This window comes from Lepidochelys olivacea (genome assembly GCF_965140295.1).
Source record: "Lepidochelys olivacea isolate rLepOli2 genome assembly, chromosome: 4".
Taxonomy (NCBI): Eukaryota; Metazoa; Chordata; order Testudines; family Cheloniidae; genus Lepidochelys; species Lepidochelys olivacea.
Genome location: NC_140414.1, coordinates 16242634 through 16261029, shown reverse-complemented (window position 1 = coordinate 16261029; position 18396 = coordinate 16242634). Strand labels below are relative to the sequence as shown.

General features: G+C 43.1%; 1 protein-coding gene across 1 annotated transcript in view; it reads right to left on the bottom strand.

Annotated features, from left to right (window-relative positions):
* Positions 1–5800: 5800 nt before the first annotated feature.
* GTF2E2 (general transcription factor IIE subunit 2) overlaps positions 5801–18396 on the bottom strand; it is a 61921-nt gene continuing 49325 nt past the window's right edge. The window contains exons 7-8 of the mRNA XM_084625919.1: positions 7736–7851; positions 5801–6666 (exon numbers count right to left, since the gene is read on the bottom strand). Coding sequence (XP_084482045.1) covers positions 6547–6666; positions 7736–7851 — 236 coding nt within the window. The 3' untranslated portion in view covers positions 5801–6546. The remainder of the gene's footprint in view (positions 6667–7735; positions 7852–18396) is intronic.

Sequence of the window (18396 nt, the reverse complement as noted above, 5' to 3'; positions counted from 1 at the left end):
ACATTGAGGGATCATTTGTCCACAGCAGTGGTTTTCAACCTGTGGTCCTGCGGACTCCTGGGGGGTCTGTGGACTATGTCTAAGGGTCCACTAAAGGTTGTTGTTACTACAGAGCAGTGGTTTTCAACCTGTGGTCCATGGACCTCTAGGGACCTCTGCAGACTACGTCTAAGATTTCCAAAGGGGTCCACACCTCTGTTCAGAATTGTTTAGGGGTCTGCAAATGAAAAAAGGTTGAAAACAACTGGTCTATAGGAACAGACCAATTTCTGTTTCAATAAATTTTTTAAATAGGAATCTATAAGAAGTGAAGGATTAAATCTCCATCTACATGGCTGTTTCAAACCCGGGTCTGCTGCTACTCAGAGTTATCAAAGCATGATCAGAGACAGTAATTATATCAGTGGAGGAACCAATTATAGAATTTACCAAAAAGAAAAGGAGTACTTGTGGCACCTTAGAATAACCAATTTATTTGAGCATAAGCTTTCGTGAGCTACAGCTCACTTCATCGAATTTACCAAGTCTTTTGTGGTCAAGAAGAAAACTACACAAGAATAGGACCTATGTACCAGAGAAAAGTATAAATAGTCCCTACCCATTGGATGTATGCCACCACATATCATATATAGTCCCAAATCTTTAATGTGCAATTCTAGGGCCCTTCCATGTTTGGCTGGCTTATGACTGTGTGGGTGAGATTGGTCCACAAAAGGATCAAACACTTCATTAATATCCCCAGCAATAACCGTAGGGTTATGGATTCATATAATTTAGTAAAAAACCTATGAAAGGTTTCAGGATAATTGAGGTTAGGCCCAAACATATTAATGATGATTAGTGAAGATATGTTTGTGGTGACTTTAAGGATTAAAAAATGCCCTAATCTGAAATTGATGCAGAGACTATTACTGCCAGCACTTGATGAATAAGTACAGCTACCCTCTGGCGTTGGATGAGAAGCAGCCAGGCACCGCTTTTCCTACCCAGTCACATTCTAATTTAGCAGCCTCATAGACTCTAAAGTCAGAAGGGACCATCGTGATCATCTAGTCTGACCTCCTGCACATCACAAGCCACAGAACCTCACCCACCCACACCTGTGATAGACCCTTAACCTCTGGCTGAGTTACTGAAGTCCTCAAATCATGATTTAAAGACTTCAAGTTACAGAGAATCCACCATTTACACTAGTTTAAACCTGCAAGTGCCCCATGCTGCAGAGGAAAGCAAAAAATTCCCAGGGTCTCTGCCAATCTGACCTGGGGGTAAATTCCTTCCTGACCCCAAATATGGTGATCAGTTGGATCCTGAGCATGTGGCAAGACCCACCAACCAGACACCTGGGAAAGAATTCTCTATAGCACAGGCACTGAATTTTCAAAGTGTCGGGGGGTGCTCAACCCCCACTCCACCCCTTCCCACAAGGTCCCACCCCTGCCCGTTCCCACCCCCCCCACCTCTTCATACCCAGTTCTGTCCCCTACTCCAAAGCGCACGGCCCTGCATCCTCACTCCACCGACATCCCTCCCAGTCTCCTGCGCACCGTGAAACAACTGATTGTGTCAGGCGGGAGGCGAGGGGAGGGAGGGAGGGGAAGGCGCTGATCTGCAGGGCCCACCAGCCGGCAGGAGGTGCTGGGGTGGGGGGAGGGAGCTGATGGGGGGCTGCCAATGGGTGCTCAGCACGCACCATTTTTCCCCCATGGGTGCTCCAGTCCCGGACCACCCACAGAGTTGGCGCCTATTCTCTGGAGTAACTCAGAGCCCTCCCCATCTAGTGTCCCAACACCTGCCATTGGAGAGATTTGCGGCTAGAAGTTGCAGATCAGCTACATTCCATCATAGCCAGCGTCATATCATCCCCTCCATGCAATTACCAAGCTGTCTTGAAGCCACTGTTTTTTGCCCCTTGCAACCCTCATCAGTGAGTCTCCTGCAAAAACACATGCATCTGCCTTTGCGCTCTTTAGTAACGAGTACACCTTTTTGGAGCGTGGAGTTTCTTTACGTTCCAGAAAATAAAATTGAGATTCAGGACCACTTGGCTGTTCTAAGGATGGTGACATGTGATCTTACGAAAGAGGGGATGATATGTCTGTCATTTGCTCTATTGCAGTGGTTCTCAACCAGACGTCTGGGGCCCCTGCGGGGGGGCCGCGAGCAGGTTTCAGGGGGCGGCTGGTGTCAGACTTGTTAGGGCACAGAGCAGAGCGCCGAAGCCCCACTGCATGGGACGGCAACCCAGGGCCCTGAGCCCCACCACTGGGGGCTGAGCAAGTTAGCTTTGTGCTGCCCCCTGTGGCGTGGGGCCTTGGGCAACTGCCCTCCTTGCTACATCCTAACATCGACCCTGGCTTTTATATGCAGAAAAAGTTGTCGCCCAGCTGGGCCGTGGTCATGGGCCAAAAATTCCAAAGGTCGTTGCAGGGGAAAATCATGACCCAGGCCAGGGCTCCACCAATACCCCCGATTTAAATTCTATTTTCTAACAGGTGTAAGTGGGGGAAATGGTCCTGTTATTGTGAGAAACTTTCCTGGCTTCTATACTGCCCCGGTGGAATTGGCTAGTGAAGGGATCTGCATCCTCGCTCCCACTCCCTTTACCCAGAGGCTGGCCTGACCTTGAGGCCTCCCCTTCCTCCCTCCCATGTGGCAGAGTCCTCATACCCCAAACAAAGCTGGGTCCAGGATTCCTGGGGGGCTCGACCCCCAACCTTGCCGTGGTCACTTAGGACAGGGGCGAGGGTGTCCCCACTGCGGGGTACTCTCTTCACACCGGACGCTTCCCTGACCCACTGATCATTACATACAGTTCAAAGCAAATACAGTTGATTAAACAGCAACTAATAAAGAAATAAGGAAGAGTGGAAAGCTTAGCAGAGAGACGTAACCCCGCTCTGGGACACAAGGCAAGTTCAGTCTGTTCGTCACACGTCCCAGCCCCGTCCAGGCCCCGGCTGTGCTGCAGGGTCAGATGCTCGCTCTGGTGGTGGCCACAGGTCTTCAGGCTCTAGGTGGCAGGACCCTTCCTCCCAGCATCACTCCCGCCCCGTCGGGGTCTGGCCTGCAAGGCCTCTTGGCTGGGGGCCTCTCCCTGCGTTGGCCCTGCTGCCCAGGGCCCCCCTCGCTCTCCTCAGCTGCTCCCTGCATGCAGCTCCGGCCTGCTCCAGCCTCAGCTCGGGCCCCTCTGCCTCCAGCGCGGCTCCCTGGGCAGCTCTGCTCCCAGCCCAGCTCGGGCTGCTGCTGCACTCTCCTTAGCTCAGCCCGCTTGGCTCACGGAGGACCGGGACCCTGGACTCCTGACTCCCTCATTGGCCTGCCCACCCTGTCAATCAGGCTGACCTGGAGCACTGGCCCCTCGCCATTGGCCTTGGGGACTGTGCCTATAGCTGGGTGCACTGAACGAGACACAGGATGTTGGGATTATTTTCCCAGGGTGCCATGCCCCCCTCCCTTTCATTTATAACCAAACACTTAGTTTCCCTGCCCCATATTAACTGACAGGGGAGAAATCTAACTGCTCCCACAGATTGCACACTTCTGAGCCAAAGAACACAACAATCTAATTCAGCAAGTGGCTCTTCTAGTGAAATTTCATACTCTTTTTCCCATGTACTCATGGGCTGAGTTAACAGAAGGGTTTAGGATGGCGAAAGGGACTGAAGAAGTTGCAGAGGCGGATACAGGGGTGGATGGAGCAACAAGGGGAAAGAAATTGGGGGAATAGAGGAGGGAGAGTAAGGGAAATGATAGGATGAGGGGAGAGGAAGGGAGGGGAGGGGAGGAAAGGGACAAGGAGGGACAGGGTGAAAGGGAGTTAGTAGGAGGTGATAAGGAGGGTGGAAATCACTGGTACGTGTAGCTCGGCAACTTGCCCTGATCCTCTCCTGCATCACTCGGCTCCTGTGCAGCTTTTCACGTCTCTCGCACTTTCAGCACCTGGAATGTCACGTTGTCAGGCTCTGACGACCCCCAGCAGTGACACGTGGTGACAAAGCAGGGTCTCCCACTGGCACCAATTTTAAAAAGTAGAATTGGAGCCCTCAAGTTGCTAGAGTAACCACAGACATGAGAGGAACCTCTTATGCTGCCTGAGAGACTTGGAGCAGGTGGAAAAACTAAGCAGTCCTTGAAGACTGATGGAGCAGCAGACTTATAAAAAAGAAAAAGAAAGACTCTTACTACCATTTAGCAACTCCCTAAATTGGATAGAATTGATGTGCGCAATTCCATGTGTGCTGTGCAATGTTTAAAATGGCAACATGATTTTTAAAAGTGTTTTCAGTGGAAGCATAAATATTACATCACGCACTATAAATATATTTACATGTACACACAATCAAATAATTACTGGCAGCAGAATACTACTGTCATCAAGGTGGATAAAAATTAATGATTTTAAAACAACATAAACACACCCCAGATTTTATTTAAATCATATTTTTTAAATAAACCTATTTTAAATTAATTTTGAAGTTATGACATGTTAAAACCTAAACTACTTATATTAAAATAATTTAAAGTAAATACAAAACCTAATACTAAGCACTATATGTTTGCTGCCAAGTTTTAAAGAAAGTTAAACCACTGAACTGGTGGAAGTCACTGTCCAATTGGGAGTTGAAAAAGCAGAAAAGCTTGTTTTCATCTTCCAATATACAAATAAAAACTAGGTGTAAGAGGGTGAGATTTATTAGCTCTAAAATCTTGAAGGACCTAGTAACCAGGAACAATCAGTTCAGTTAACCAACTACAAATAATACTCCCTTTGTTTAATAAATCAGATAGTTTTAAATATAAAACATGCTTTGATAAATTTTGATAACTTTTTTCCTATGTATCCAGCACTTTTAAAAGTGGTTTTATTTAATAAAAAATTGTAAAATGCTCTTTTGTGCATTTTAATTTAATTTGAATTTCATCCAAATAGTGTGTGACACAAATCACAAGTAAATAATTAATAATCAATTTAGTAAATAAGGGATGTATCACTCACTGAATGTATCATTTTTCTAAGCATCAAAAATGTAAAAATGGAGAATCTGAATAAATGTAAGTTAAGCAATTTAATTACTTTAATAAACATGTAAAAGGAAGAAGGCCATGTACTCTATTACAGTGGAGAGGACAAACAATGTCAATGGCGTAGGATTTCTTGTGCAATGTGTATAGAACTTCTGGGTTAGCAAGAAGCAGCCTCACATTTGTGTAAAGGCTATGTTTAGTTACAAATAATATGTTTCACCAGTTACCAACCAACAAGAATCAACCTTTCTTTAGGAAAATAACTAAAAAATACAAATGCAAAACACAATTAAAACTGATGAGTTAAATTAAGGTTTACTGCTTGCTGATTTAGATCAGTGATTTAAGCTGTTTTGATTTCAATCAGTCCACCCTGTCTGTCATCCTCACTGTTTAACTTTGAGAAGAGTGACTACTATCCCCTAAGGTGCAGGGCATCTGCCACTCACTTGTGATTCCATAAAAAAACAGATTAGTGTTAATTGCCCTCCCATTCATTATAAGTTAGCCAAATTGTATATATCCCACTGGTAAGTTTCACAGGAGTAAACACATACATATAGAATCTTTTACATATTTACATTTGGGTGTTATTTTTTTTCCAAGACGAAAAATAAAAGGCATAGCCCAAAACAATGAAAACTGAACCAATACTTTGGATTTTTTAACTCAAAAACTCCTATTCTTCCACTTGTGAAGGAAAATGTGACTTCACAACAGATGCTGGTTATCCCTTAATTCAGTTGGTCTCTGAAGAAGAAATGTACCGACATCAGTTTTATAGGCTTTATTATTTTAAAAAAACCTGTCCTTTAGTAACACATTGTCATTTTATTTATTGTCTGATCCTTTTAACCCATATCACAGAATTGTGCAATGCATGTGCATCAACTACATGTCATCAGCAATATCCCAAGGGCAATTTCTGATTAGCACTGTGAGGTTGCAGCCACATTTCCAGCACGCAGCCTGGTAGGAATTCTGGTGGTGTATTTCCATGCCAAAGCCTCAGACAACATCAACTTTCATTAAAGCTCAATGCCAAAGCAAAGAAGAAATATACAAACTGTGAATGCGCTTGCCTCTTTAAACAAATGCTTCTGCAATGATGTTGTATGTTCTCTTGGAACAAATAAAATGAATATTGTATTCACTTCTACCTGCAAATCCACTCTAAAGCAATAGAAGAAAAATCCCCTTTAAATCATTGAGAAGCACAGTGAAGCATTTACCAGGAACTCTAGCTTTACATGCTCTGCATCTTTTACCCCCTAGTGGCAAGTGGCTGTCCATTTAGACCTCTTACGAAGTCACAGTTCTCGTTAGCTAATTAAATTAAAATAAAACTCTACATTTGGTAATTTGTACGTGCTCTTAAACAGAACTGTTTCATCTTGACAGTTGCAGGGATGGGGACACACCACATTACTATATACAGTCAGTCAGTCCTTAAGCAGACATTGATCTCCAGCGGCAAAGGGCCTGTGTAAAAAAGCATGTTTCTTCCAGAACCAAACTTCACTGCTTGCCAGGAACAACATCTGAGTAATCCTTCAGTACTCCAGCCAAATGGTCATTGTGAGTCTTAAACCGCCGTTTCTTCTGAGAAGCAGGTTTCTTCCTCCTCTGAATAGGAGCCTAAAAGGAGAAGGGAACAGTAATCACAAGGCTGCCACCCAGGTGTACAAGGATCTGACCTCCTTACAGAATTCAACATTATTCACTGAAGTCTGAAATGTTGTAGTAAAACAGTGCTCCGGTGGGGAGAGCAGCATATTATTTCTAGAAATAAGTGACGGTATTCTCGCTCTCAACTTTTACAAAATGTCACTTGTTTTAAATATTTTCAGTGAGTACTGGCTGTATGGAATATTCCGCTCTCTGTTTTGAGCACCATAGCAGAGTCAATGTGTCGATACAGAATATACTGTACACTGCACAGAAAATATTATATATGCTCTATACATCTACACAAGATATGGCCAGTGGCAACACTGATTATTCCCAATGAGTTTGTATTTAACACCCCAAGGGACTGGTATGAACCTGTGGCAACAGCTATGTGTTGACAGGCACCAAAATATCTAGTGTGGAGATGAACAAGAACCAGGGACAAATTCTTTCTTCACTACCACATTAAAAATAATTCCACAGAAGGGTTGAGAGTCTGAGGTCTAAGATAGGACAACAGAGATGTAATACGCTACATATGAATTAATGTCAAAAGCCTATTTTAAGGTCAACAGGGCCTTTATGTAGAGGTCATAGCTATGTTTTGATCTCCACACAAAAACACTTGTATTCGATCCCCAGCCTTTGTGGTGGGGTTGGCTACATGCTTTGTATCAATACTGAAGTTGGCTAGCTGGGGGAAAAAACCTTCTTCCCACCATTTTAATTGATTTCACCACCCCACGACTGGATGGTACAGCTTAAGAAAAAGCAACTTGTAAATCTGAAGTGGCTTTTTACTGTTCCCACTCCTCCTTGATGCCTTGTGGATTACACCAACCTAAACATGAACTCGTAAAAGCTGTAGGAGGTCATAGTGCTATAGAAGAAATCTTTAGGTCCAATAGTGCAAAAGTGACACAGAGTAATTGTGCATATGCGCCATCCCATTTCACTGATTCTTTTCCATTGGAACTAATCTCGTGGGAGCTGAGGAAAAGACCCATTTGAAAGATCTGTGATTTATAACTCTTACTATTTTCTTTGGTCCAGCTTCCTGCATGGAAGAAATACCCTGTCGTTTCAGATACTCTTCTATTTTCTCCTCATCCATAGAATCCACAGGAATGCTCCTCCACAGCTTCTGAAATTCTAAAATGCCAAACAAAGCACTCAGTCCATAGTCTGGCGAATGATGCATAGGTAAAAAACCATCCCATTCAGGGACAATATGACTATACAAACATCAACTGCTCAACACTCCTCCACATCATTCTATGATAACACGGATACCAGAAGTCTGATTGCAAACCACAGTAGGAGTAGCATCACAGAACGAGCACTCAGTTAGCCACTCCGAAAATGCCAGCTGGATTTCTGAGAGAAAAGATGTTAAATTATAAAGGTCAGTTGAAACTGACTTCTGTGCTGACTACACCCCAGAGTCTGGCCAGTGAGGAGCACTCTGCAAGCAACACAACATTTTGATATTAACTCAGTGATTTTATCTTTTGCTTGGCACGTATGCAGCTCTTTAGATCTTCAATGTGCTTTACAAACCTCAGTTCAAAATATCCTGATCACCCATTAACTCCAGCCAGAGACAGCAACTTAATTTTCTGAGATTCGGCTGCCATTATCACAGGAGACTTGTCAGCCTCCTACTCTAATTGATTGAAGATTTGAGACATTTACTGCATCAATCTGCTGGATGATATTACCACTATCGTATAAACAATGCCATACAGTTAATGGATTTCTAAAGTCCTTCCTGTGTTAAAGAGAGAAAAGCTACCTAAGAACCCTGGAAGCAGGAAAAAAAGAACAGAGGAGCAAAGTCTTAATTGGAGCAGCTGTCATCCACACTGAAAACACTGCATCATTGTAAAGTTTCATAGATTCTCTGGAATGCCTTATCCACGAAGCGACTGGTACAGTCCCACCTCCCTTCATTCCATGGGCATTAAGTTAGATATACCCTGTCAGCAGGTTTGGCTAACAAACCATAAATAAAACACAAAGCACACAATGCTGTGCAAAACTAGATTTTTTGACTTTCCAGATACAATTAATATACAGTTGTCAAAACAACTGCAGCTCATATGCCCTCAAGAAGTTATTTTATGCAGTGTGGTTTAAAACCTTGATGCTGGTAAACACCCAGTGACATTACCTGCTTCAGACACACTGGCTCCATTTGCACTTACTTTGTTTAACTCCAGAACACAGTTGCTTTGGGGAAAAAAGGCTTACAGCACTTTATAAATTCAGTTATGAAACATTAACGTTTCTGTTAAGACTACATCACACTCCTCACTATCAGTTTTTTTTCCTTTCTTTCCCCCACCAGTAAAAAAGGAACTATTTTAAGCTTTCCACAAAACAAAGATAAGGAGTTTTAACCATACAAAATAACTGTGTTTCTGGTCACGTCACCCATGACGACTGGGCTTGTAGCATAATCAGATTAAATTTAAAGCAATCCTCCTTTCTGTCAGTGGGATGAAGAACCCCACCACAAATGGACTGGTTTATCTGGAAAAAGTCATTTCTGACACTGCCCTGAAAATCCATTTCAGTAAAATTTCTCTAATTTCTTCCATGTATTTTTTTCAAAGCAGCAATCACTGTCATATTGGAGGCTGAAGTTGATGACTGTACTTTTTACAGCCCTCACAAGTTGTACCTACGCACCTCCCAATTAATTAAAATGGAAATCCTCTCTCCCTTCTTTCCCAGACTGCAGGCAAGATCCAAGGTCACTTATTTTTTGCAAGAATGACTTCCATAGTCTAGGTCCATCTCCTGGAAAGGGTCCCGTCTCCTATGTCTATGAGCCTCTTCCACTGGTCAATGATGCTCCCACTACAGATCCCTCAGGGACCCCACTATTTACCCTTCTCCATTCTGAAAACTGACGCTTTACTCCTACCCTTTGTTTCCTATCTTTTAGCTGGTTATTGAGGACCTGAGAGGACCTTCCCTCTTATCCCCTGACTGCTTATTTTGCTTAAAAGCCTTTGTTGAGGGACCTTGTCAAAGGCTTTCTGAAAGTCCAAGTACACTATATCCACTGGATCACCCTTTTCTATATGTTTGTTGATTCCCCTCAAAGAATTTTAATAGATTGGTGAGGCAAGAGTTCTTTACAAAAGTCATGTTAACTCCCCCGCAACAAATCTTGTTCATCTATATGTCTGATAACTCTGTTGAAACTAATTAGTTTCAACTAATTTGCCTGGTGCTGAAGTTAGACTTAGCAACCTGTAATTGCCAGGATCGGCTCTGGAGCATTTTTAAACAATTGGTGTCACATTAGCTCTACACCAGTCATCTGGTACAGAAGCGGATTTAAGTGATAGGTTACATACCACACTTAATAGTTCTGCAATTTCATATTTGAGTTCCTTCAGAACTCTTGGGTGAATACTATCTGGCCCTGACTTATTACTGCTTAATCTATCCATTTGTTCCAAAACCTCCTCTATTGACTTAGCAACCTGTGTGTGGGACAGTTCCTCAGAAGACATGATCTCCTGATCCCCATAACTTAACTAGTGAGGATCTGATGATGTCAGTTATAGGCATTCATTTCTGGAATTCAACCGAATTCTCAATACAAGCCTATTATGGGTGAGAATCCTAACTCTTTTAGGACATGAGGTAAGATGAGTCTCTGGATGTTTCCTATTGTCCGATTCCCATGACAACTGGTACCTTGGCTGTTTGGTACCACAACCTGGTCTCATTAGAAAAGTGGTGCTGAATGATATGAACAGGAAAGCAAAGTACTACTCTATAATTTGTGAGAAACAGTTTCCTAAAATCACTTATTTCTATCATGTCCACATTCTAGGGTGATAGGCAGTTTAGAAATGCATGTAATAAGTATATAGAATAAATCCCAGTTAAATACACTGAGAGCTTGGTTATGGTATGCTACATTGCTTGTCGAGGCTATTCAGTACATGGTTGCATATATGTGGATCAACTGCTTTTATCATTTATGTGATACATACTCTATAGCCAAAATGCTAAAACTTTTACATGAAAATGTAATATTATTTCTACAGTGCTTTATAATGAATACAAATCATTTGTCTCCTTATCAGAGCTCACGTTGCATAGACAAGAGTACAAGTACACAACCTACTAACAGTTGTGCTCAATGATGGGTTCTGGTGTATAAGGATGCCAGGGAGAGGATGAACAGTTAATCATATTGTACAATCTTTTCAAGAACAAAGTGAAAAATTAACACTGGAAAATAGACAACTTCTGATGTTCCAAAGATCAAAAGAAAAAGTTGGTATCTATGGTTCATTTCTAACCATGATAATTCATGTCTCTATTTTTTTATACCGTGGTTATAACTTCATACCCATCTTTTTAAAGCAGATGACCAAGAAGAATATTAACAATTAGAAGTCAACTGTAAAGCAAAAATTGACATTGCATGCAAACAGATAATGAATAAATGAATCCGCTTTTGCAGACTAGTTATGTAATATCCCGCAACTCCTTTTAAAACAACATTGCTTCATAAATCTAACTGCATACAGAGATATTGTTTGAACTGGATATTTGCATCAGGCTACTTATTTTCATGTTTGTTTGCAGGTGAACATTAGCACCAAAGCATCTCAGAATTACACCAGAACTATTTAGGACAGTCAGAGTTCACAAGCATGCATTTTACTGCAAACAGCAGACACCAATGGATTGGCTTAGTTCTGAACTTACATGAGTAAAGCAGAGAATGAGTACACAGCTATCATCCCTCTCTAGGCCCATATACACTAACAATTTGGATTTAGGGTGTCACCAAGTGGATACAAGAAATATATTCACTGTCTAGTCAGGGAACAAGGAACCAATGCACCGCCAGAAATTACACTAAACACAACCAGACCTGAAAAAAACAAGCCATGCTGTTTTACTGGTATAGAACCATCTTGCTCCCCAATTTTGCAGCTGTAACAGCTAGCAACTGGAAACTGTGAGAGCAGAGCCAGGTCTGAGGTGTTCTTGTTCTTTTAAAATTCAGGTTAAATTGGGCAAAACCTGAATATTAGGTTTTTTAAAATCTGGAAAATTTTCAGAAGTTTTCAGTAGGAAAAACAAAAATGAAGGGCCCTACCAATCCCACATGTATTTGCATTTTGAAACGTAACAGCACTTCCAGCGTTGATAGAAATCTCTTCACAGATATTTAAGAAGACAATCCCTAAAAGTACTAAAATCAATACCACCTACACTACACTCAAACGTGAAAGGATGTTCTATAGGGGCAGCAATTTCTTAAATGTATTCAATTTCTTTAATAAGTGTATGACTATACTAGCTTTTCAGCGTTCACCCAGTGCATTGAGACATGAGATCAAAGGAGAAGGGCTTTAACACCCTCCGCAAAAGTACAAATACTTAGCTTAGCTGCAGAGCCTGAAATTTGCCATTGCTTTTACAAACCTTTTTTTCTATATTTTAGAAAGAATTGATTAATTACTCAGGAAATTAAAAAGGAACACATGCAGTCTCAACCTTCTTTGGCTAATCACATCCCCCCTTTTATGAAGGTCATTTAATAATACAAATTGCCCCAGGGTGGTACAGTGGAGAGGGTAATTTAGGTAAGACTTCTGCACCACCCAAAAATTGCAATAATTCACTAGTTTATCCAAACAATCAGGGAAAGTGATGTAGAAAAACTTGTTCAAAACATATTTGAAATCCTTCACTTCTACTGATGGTCTCTAAGAAGCCATTGAGAACACAATGTAGATTCAAAATTGTAGAACATCGTTTTGTACAACGGTGCATCCAGGAGTACTGAGTCCACATTCCAGGATAAACTATTCAACAATTAACTATTCAAAAAGTTAATCACCTGCTAGCTCAGGCTGAGTAAGCCAACATTTCAGGGTTTTTTTTGTGTTTTTTTTGTTTATAACACCAAGGCTACTGACATACATAATTAGCTGAAATATGATGGTAAGCAGAGTGAAACCTGTCTTAAGCAACCATGTATGCAAACAATTTTTGTTGATCCCTTAACAGATTCTCTTAACACTGAGAAGAACCATAGTCAATACACTTGAGGATACTCTGGGGCAGTCTCTGGCCAAGAGATGGCCCCAAGAAGAAGCACTCTCTTCTACAGGTTTCACAATATCATAGCATGATTGGCTAATAAGCTCTACCCACTCCCAGCCATGCAGAGTGGAGGGCAGGACAGACATGCCATTTTTGTGTGAATGAAAATATGGGGTTATGCTGCCACCTGCAGATCAAAGTAAGAAATGCCACTTTGTACTACAACTTGACATAAAATCGTAATTTCAGTACTGGTCCATTTATCATACATTTTAAATGTCTAATTGTCAGACATCACAGGATCTCAACTAGTTTTAAACTATCTTCCCCCTACCAGTTAAACAACTTTTGTCAGGAAACACTGCCACCACCTATTGGGAGGGTCATGTGATCTAAAAAGGGGAATAAATTCAGCACTAGATAACTGATCTCAGTAAAAAGCATATTTTACAGAAAACTGCTCAGCCCGTACATTTAAAAAAATGGTGTCATATGCTGTACATCACTGTGACGCGTGGCCATGCCTTTGCTCTAGGCTGAAGTACCAAACGTATGGAACTTCTCGGTGCTGGAAAGAAGTGTTCAAGGTATTTAGAGTGTAAGTAAAAGATTAGAAAGTTTTCATTTCAGCAGCATCATGGCCACACCCAGCACTGGTTTAACAGTATTTCCAACATGTCAGATGGAGAAAGGGAGAATTCGCCCAGGAGAACTGTATCCATTCCAACCAATTCTCCTTGAAACCAAGCCTTGTTTCTCTCACTCCCTTAGGCAAGGAGCAACAGGCTCAGCTCAATACATGCATAGTTCTTTACACATGGATAGCATATAGGCCTGAGTGGGTGGAGGGAGTCACTCCCAAGTCTTTTCTCTAATTTCACTAATTCTAGCCCTCAAGCCCTCTACAGCCATGAGTACAGGAATGAGATTTATAGAGTTTAAGGCCAGAAGGGATCATTAGTAAGGCTACGATTTAGTCACAGAGGTCGCAAAAGTCACAGAATCCATGACTTCCAGTGACCTCCGTGACTTCAGCCTGCAGCAGCTGGGAGTACCCCACAGCTCCCGGTGGGGGCACCCCACAGTTCCAGGCTGTCACGGGTGGCAGGGGGACCCCCAGAGTTGCGGGCAGCAGGAGTACCCCGGGGTCCCCCGCAGCTCCCAACCATGGCTGGTGGGGGACCTTGGAGCTCTGACACCCAACCCGCAGTGAAGGCCCTCGGAGCTCCTAGCCATGCACACAGCTTTCCCACCTGCAGATCCCCATTTTGTCACAAATATTTTTAATTAAAGTCAAGGACAGGTCATGACTTCCATGAATTTTTCTTTATTGCCCTTGACCTATGACTTTTACTAAAAATATCCATGACAAAAGCTTAGCCTTAATCATTAGATCATCTAGTCTGACCACCTGTATAATACAGACCAGAGCAGAAAGTTTCACTGTTACTCCTGTACTGAGCCCAATAACTTGTGTTTGGCTAACGCATATCTTCTAGAAAGGCATTGAGTCTTGATTTCAAAAAAATCAAGAGATTCACCGGGGTGGCTTGTTCTAATGGTTAATCACTGTTAAAATTTGTGCCTTATGTCCAATTTGAATTTGTCCAGCTTTACTTTCTAGCTATTGGTTCTTGCTTTTTCTTTCTCTGCTAGATTAAGGAGCTCTTTAGTACCCGATATTTTGTCCCAGGGAAGGTCGCTTCACTGTAATTAAGTCAGCTCTCAAGCTTGATAAACCAAACAGACTGAGTTTTTCAAGTGTCTCACAGCGAGGCATTTTCTCCAGCCCTTGAATAATTTTTTCTCTCTTCTCAGCACCCTTGCCAACTTTTCAACATCCCTTTTAAATGCGTACACCAGAATTGTAAGCAGCATTGGTCTCATCAATGCCTTATACAGAGGTTAAATCAGCTCTCTTCTCCTACTCATGGCCCCTTCTACTTATACATCCAAGGATCGCATTAGCCCTTTTTGCCACAGCATGGCACTCTGAACTCAAGTTGAGTTGCTTGTCCATTATAATCATTTTCAGAGTCACTGCTTTCTAGGATACAGTCTCCTATCCTATAGGTAAGGCCTGAATTCCCTGATCCTAGATGTATAACTCAAACGAAATGCATTTTAATACAGCCAAATGCAGAATGGGCCCAGCTTACTAAGCCATCCAGATCACTCCATACTGACTGTCCTGCAGTGTTCCATCTAATTTTTCCCACCCATGTGTAGAATGAATTTTGTTATGTGCACCGATATGGATGTGGTGTGTGACACATCACCTCCGTATTGGTGTACATAACAAAATTCATATAGTGGGGTGGGGCTGAGGGGTTCGGAGTGTGGGAGGGGGCTCAGGGCTGGGGCAGAGGGTTGGAGTGCAGGGGTGTGTGTGAGGGCTCCAGCTAGGGGTGCAGGCTCTGGGATGGGGCCGGGGATGAGGGGCTCAGGGCTGGGGCAGAGAGTTTGGGTGAGGGAGGGGGGGTGAGAGCTCCAGCTGGGGGTGCGGTGAGGCACGAGGGGCTTAGGGCTGGGGCAGAGGGTTGGGGTGCAGGGTGGTGGTGGTTAGGGCTCCGGCTGGGGGTGTGGGCTCAGGGCTGGGGCAGAGGGTTTGGATGTGGGGGAAGCGTGAGGGGGGGTTTTGAAGGCTCCAGCTGGGGGTGCAGACTCTGGGGTGGGGCTGGAGATGACAGGTTTTGGGTGCAGTGGGGCTCCCTGGGGCTACAGCGAGGAGAGAGGACTCCCCCCCAACTCTCCCCCTGCAGCAGCACCTGGGCTGGGGGGTGAAGAGGTGCCTCTCCCCTGGCCGTGGCAGATCTGGGCTGGGCGAGGGGCGCCCGTCTCCCGGCCGCGGCAAGTTCGGGGCTGGGTCGGGAGAGGGGCGCCTGTCCCTCAGCCGCGGCAGGTTCGTGGCTGGGCTGGGCCGGGGCCAGGGCGCCTGTCCCCCAGCCGTAGCAGGTCCAGGGCTGGGCTGGGTCAGGGAGCTGTGGCAAGTCCGGGGCTTGAGGAGAGGCATCTCTGTCTGCTGCAGCCCTGAGCACCTCGGTGGTGCTTAACAGGTGGCTGCGTGGCCACACAGCTTAGAGGGAACTTAGCTGGCCTGCGCTCCTCATTTTTTACCACTTTGTCAATCTCTGTGTCATCTACAAATTTTCTCAGCGGTGATTTTAGATTTGATGTTTATATATTTAATATTTTATATTATCATTGATGAAAACATTGAAGTGTCAGGAAACAGCCCACACTAGAAACACCCAATTTGATAATGATTCCCCACTGACAACTGCTCTTTGAGATTTGCCAGCTAGCCAGTTCTTAATTCATTTAGTGTTACTCTATAAATAGTTTACATTATACAATACCAAATCAGTCCATGGTACTAAGTCCAAAGACTTACAAATCTCTGTCAACCAAACTTGTGATCTCATCAAAGAATTAAATCAGGTTTGTTTGACAACACTTATTTTCCATAGAACTGGCATTAATAATATTCCTATCCTTTAATTCTTTTATCAGTTGAATCATGTATCAGCTTTTCCATTATTTTGGCCAGGACTGATGTCAGGGTAACCAGCCTACAATTATCCAGGTCATCCTGCTTGCCCTTTTTGAATACTAGCACAACAGTATCACTCTTCTAGTTTTCTGGAATTTCCCTGGTATTCCAAGACTTATTAAAAATGAACATCAGTATGTTCGAGATGCCTCAGCCAACTTTCTCAGGACACTTGGGTGCAAAGTATCTGGGCAAAAAATATCGCTAGGGATTTCCTCAAGCCACACAACTAACGACTGGCAGACATAAGGCCTTGTCTTCATTTGGAAAACGTTGGGATAATTTTCCACCCTAGCTCACGCTAGTTCAGCTATAGAGGTCTTAGCAATGTCTGAGATCTTTTGACTAAGTTGAATGAATTCAAGTCAGCAGGGCCTGATCCTATTCATGCCACAGTGCTGAAGGAATTAGCTGAAGAAATCTCAGAGCTACTGGCAATACTGCCAACTTATGGATAACAGGATTGCTCCTGGAAGACTGGGGAAGGGCTAACATAGTGCCCATCTTTAAAAAGGGGGAAAAGGAGGAGCCGGAGAACTACAGACCAGTCAGCCTGATCTGGATACCTGAGAAGCTACTAAATCAATGTATAAAACATTCAATTTGTGAATACCTGGAGAACGAAGGGGTGATCACAAGCACCCAGCATGGATTTACTAAGAACAAATAATGCCAAACCAGCTTGATTTCCTTCTTTGACAAGGTAACTGGTTTGGTGGATGGTGAATGCAGTGGACATAATATATCTAGACTTTAAAAGGCTTTTGACACTGTCCCAAGTGATATTCTCATAAGTAAGCTGGAGAAAATGGTTGTTCTACTGAACCTGCATAAGGAGATACATAACTGGTTAAACAACTGCTAACAATGAGTAACTATTAATGGAATGATATCAGATTGGAAGTAGGTCTCAAGTGGAGTTCCACAATGATGTGTTCTGGGTCTGGTGTTATTTAATATCTTTATTAATGATCTGGATGTAGGAAGGGAAAGCATACTGATCAAATCTGTGCATGAAACAAAGCTAGTAGGGGTGGCAAACACTTTGAGAATACAGCCAAAATTCAAAGGGATCTGGATAAATTGGAGAACTGAGCTACAGATGATAACATGAAATTCAACAAAGACAAATATAAGGTGCTACACCTAGGGAAGAAAAAACAAATGCACAAATACAGATTGGGCATAACTGGCCTGGAAGCAGCACCGCTGAGCAGGATCTGGGAGTTGTGGTGGATCACAATCTCAACATGAGTCAACAATGTGATGCTGTTGCCCGCCCCCCAAAAAAACCCACAAATACAATTTTGGGTTGCATCAACAGAAGTATAGTATGAAAGTCACAAAAGGCGATAGTACCATTCTACTCAGCACTGGTTAGGCTTCAGCTGGAGTACTATGTCCAATTTTGGTAACCAATGTATAGAAAGGATGTGGAGAAACTGGAAATGATCCAGAGGCAAGTGACAAAGGAGATCAAAGGGATGGAATCTAGGTCATATGAACAAAGGCTGGAGGCACTGGGTATATTTAGTTTGGAAAAGAAGAGATTAAGGGGTGACATGATCGTGGTCTTCAAATATTTGAAAGGCTGTCATAAAAAAGATGGAAGAAAAAATTCTCTCTTGCCACAGAGGACAGGACAAGGGGCAATGGGTTAAAACTACCACGTAGCAGCTTTAGATTAAATCTCAGGAAAAACTTCCTAACTGTAGGAAGGACAATGGAACAGACTGCTGAGGGAAGTCATGGAAGCTCCTTCACTGGAGTTTTCAAAAGGAGGCTGGCTAGCCATCTGTCTTGGATGGTTTAGACACAACAAATCCCGGATCTTGGCATTGGGTTAGACTAGATGTCTAACCCTTCTAACCCTATGGTTCTATGATTCTACGTTGGGATCCCTAGTGTAAATGGGCTGCTGGGGTTTTAAGCACTGGGTCATACAGACATCTTTTGAACAGGATTAGATGACACGTGCTCATTTTAAATTAGTGAGCAACCTGCCCTAGGTTTTCCAACTAATGGTGGAGCTGAACAGTGCTAGCAATGAT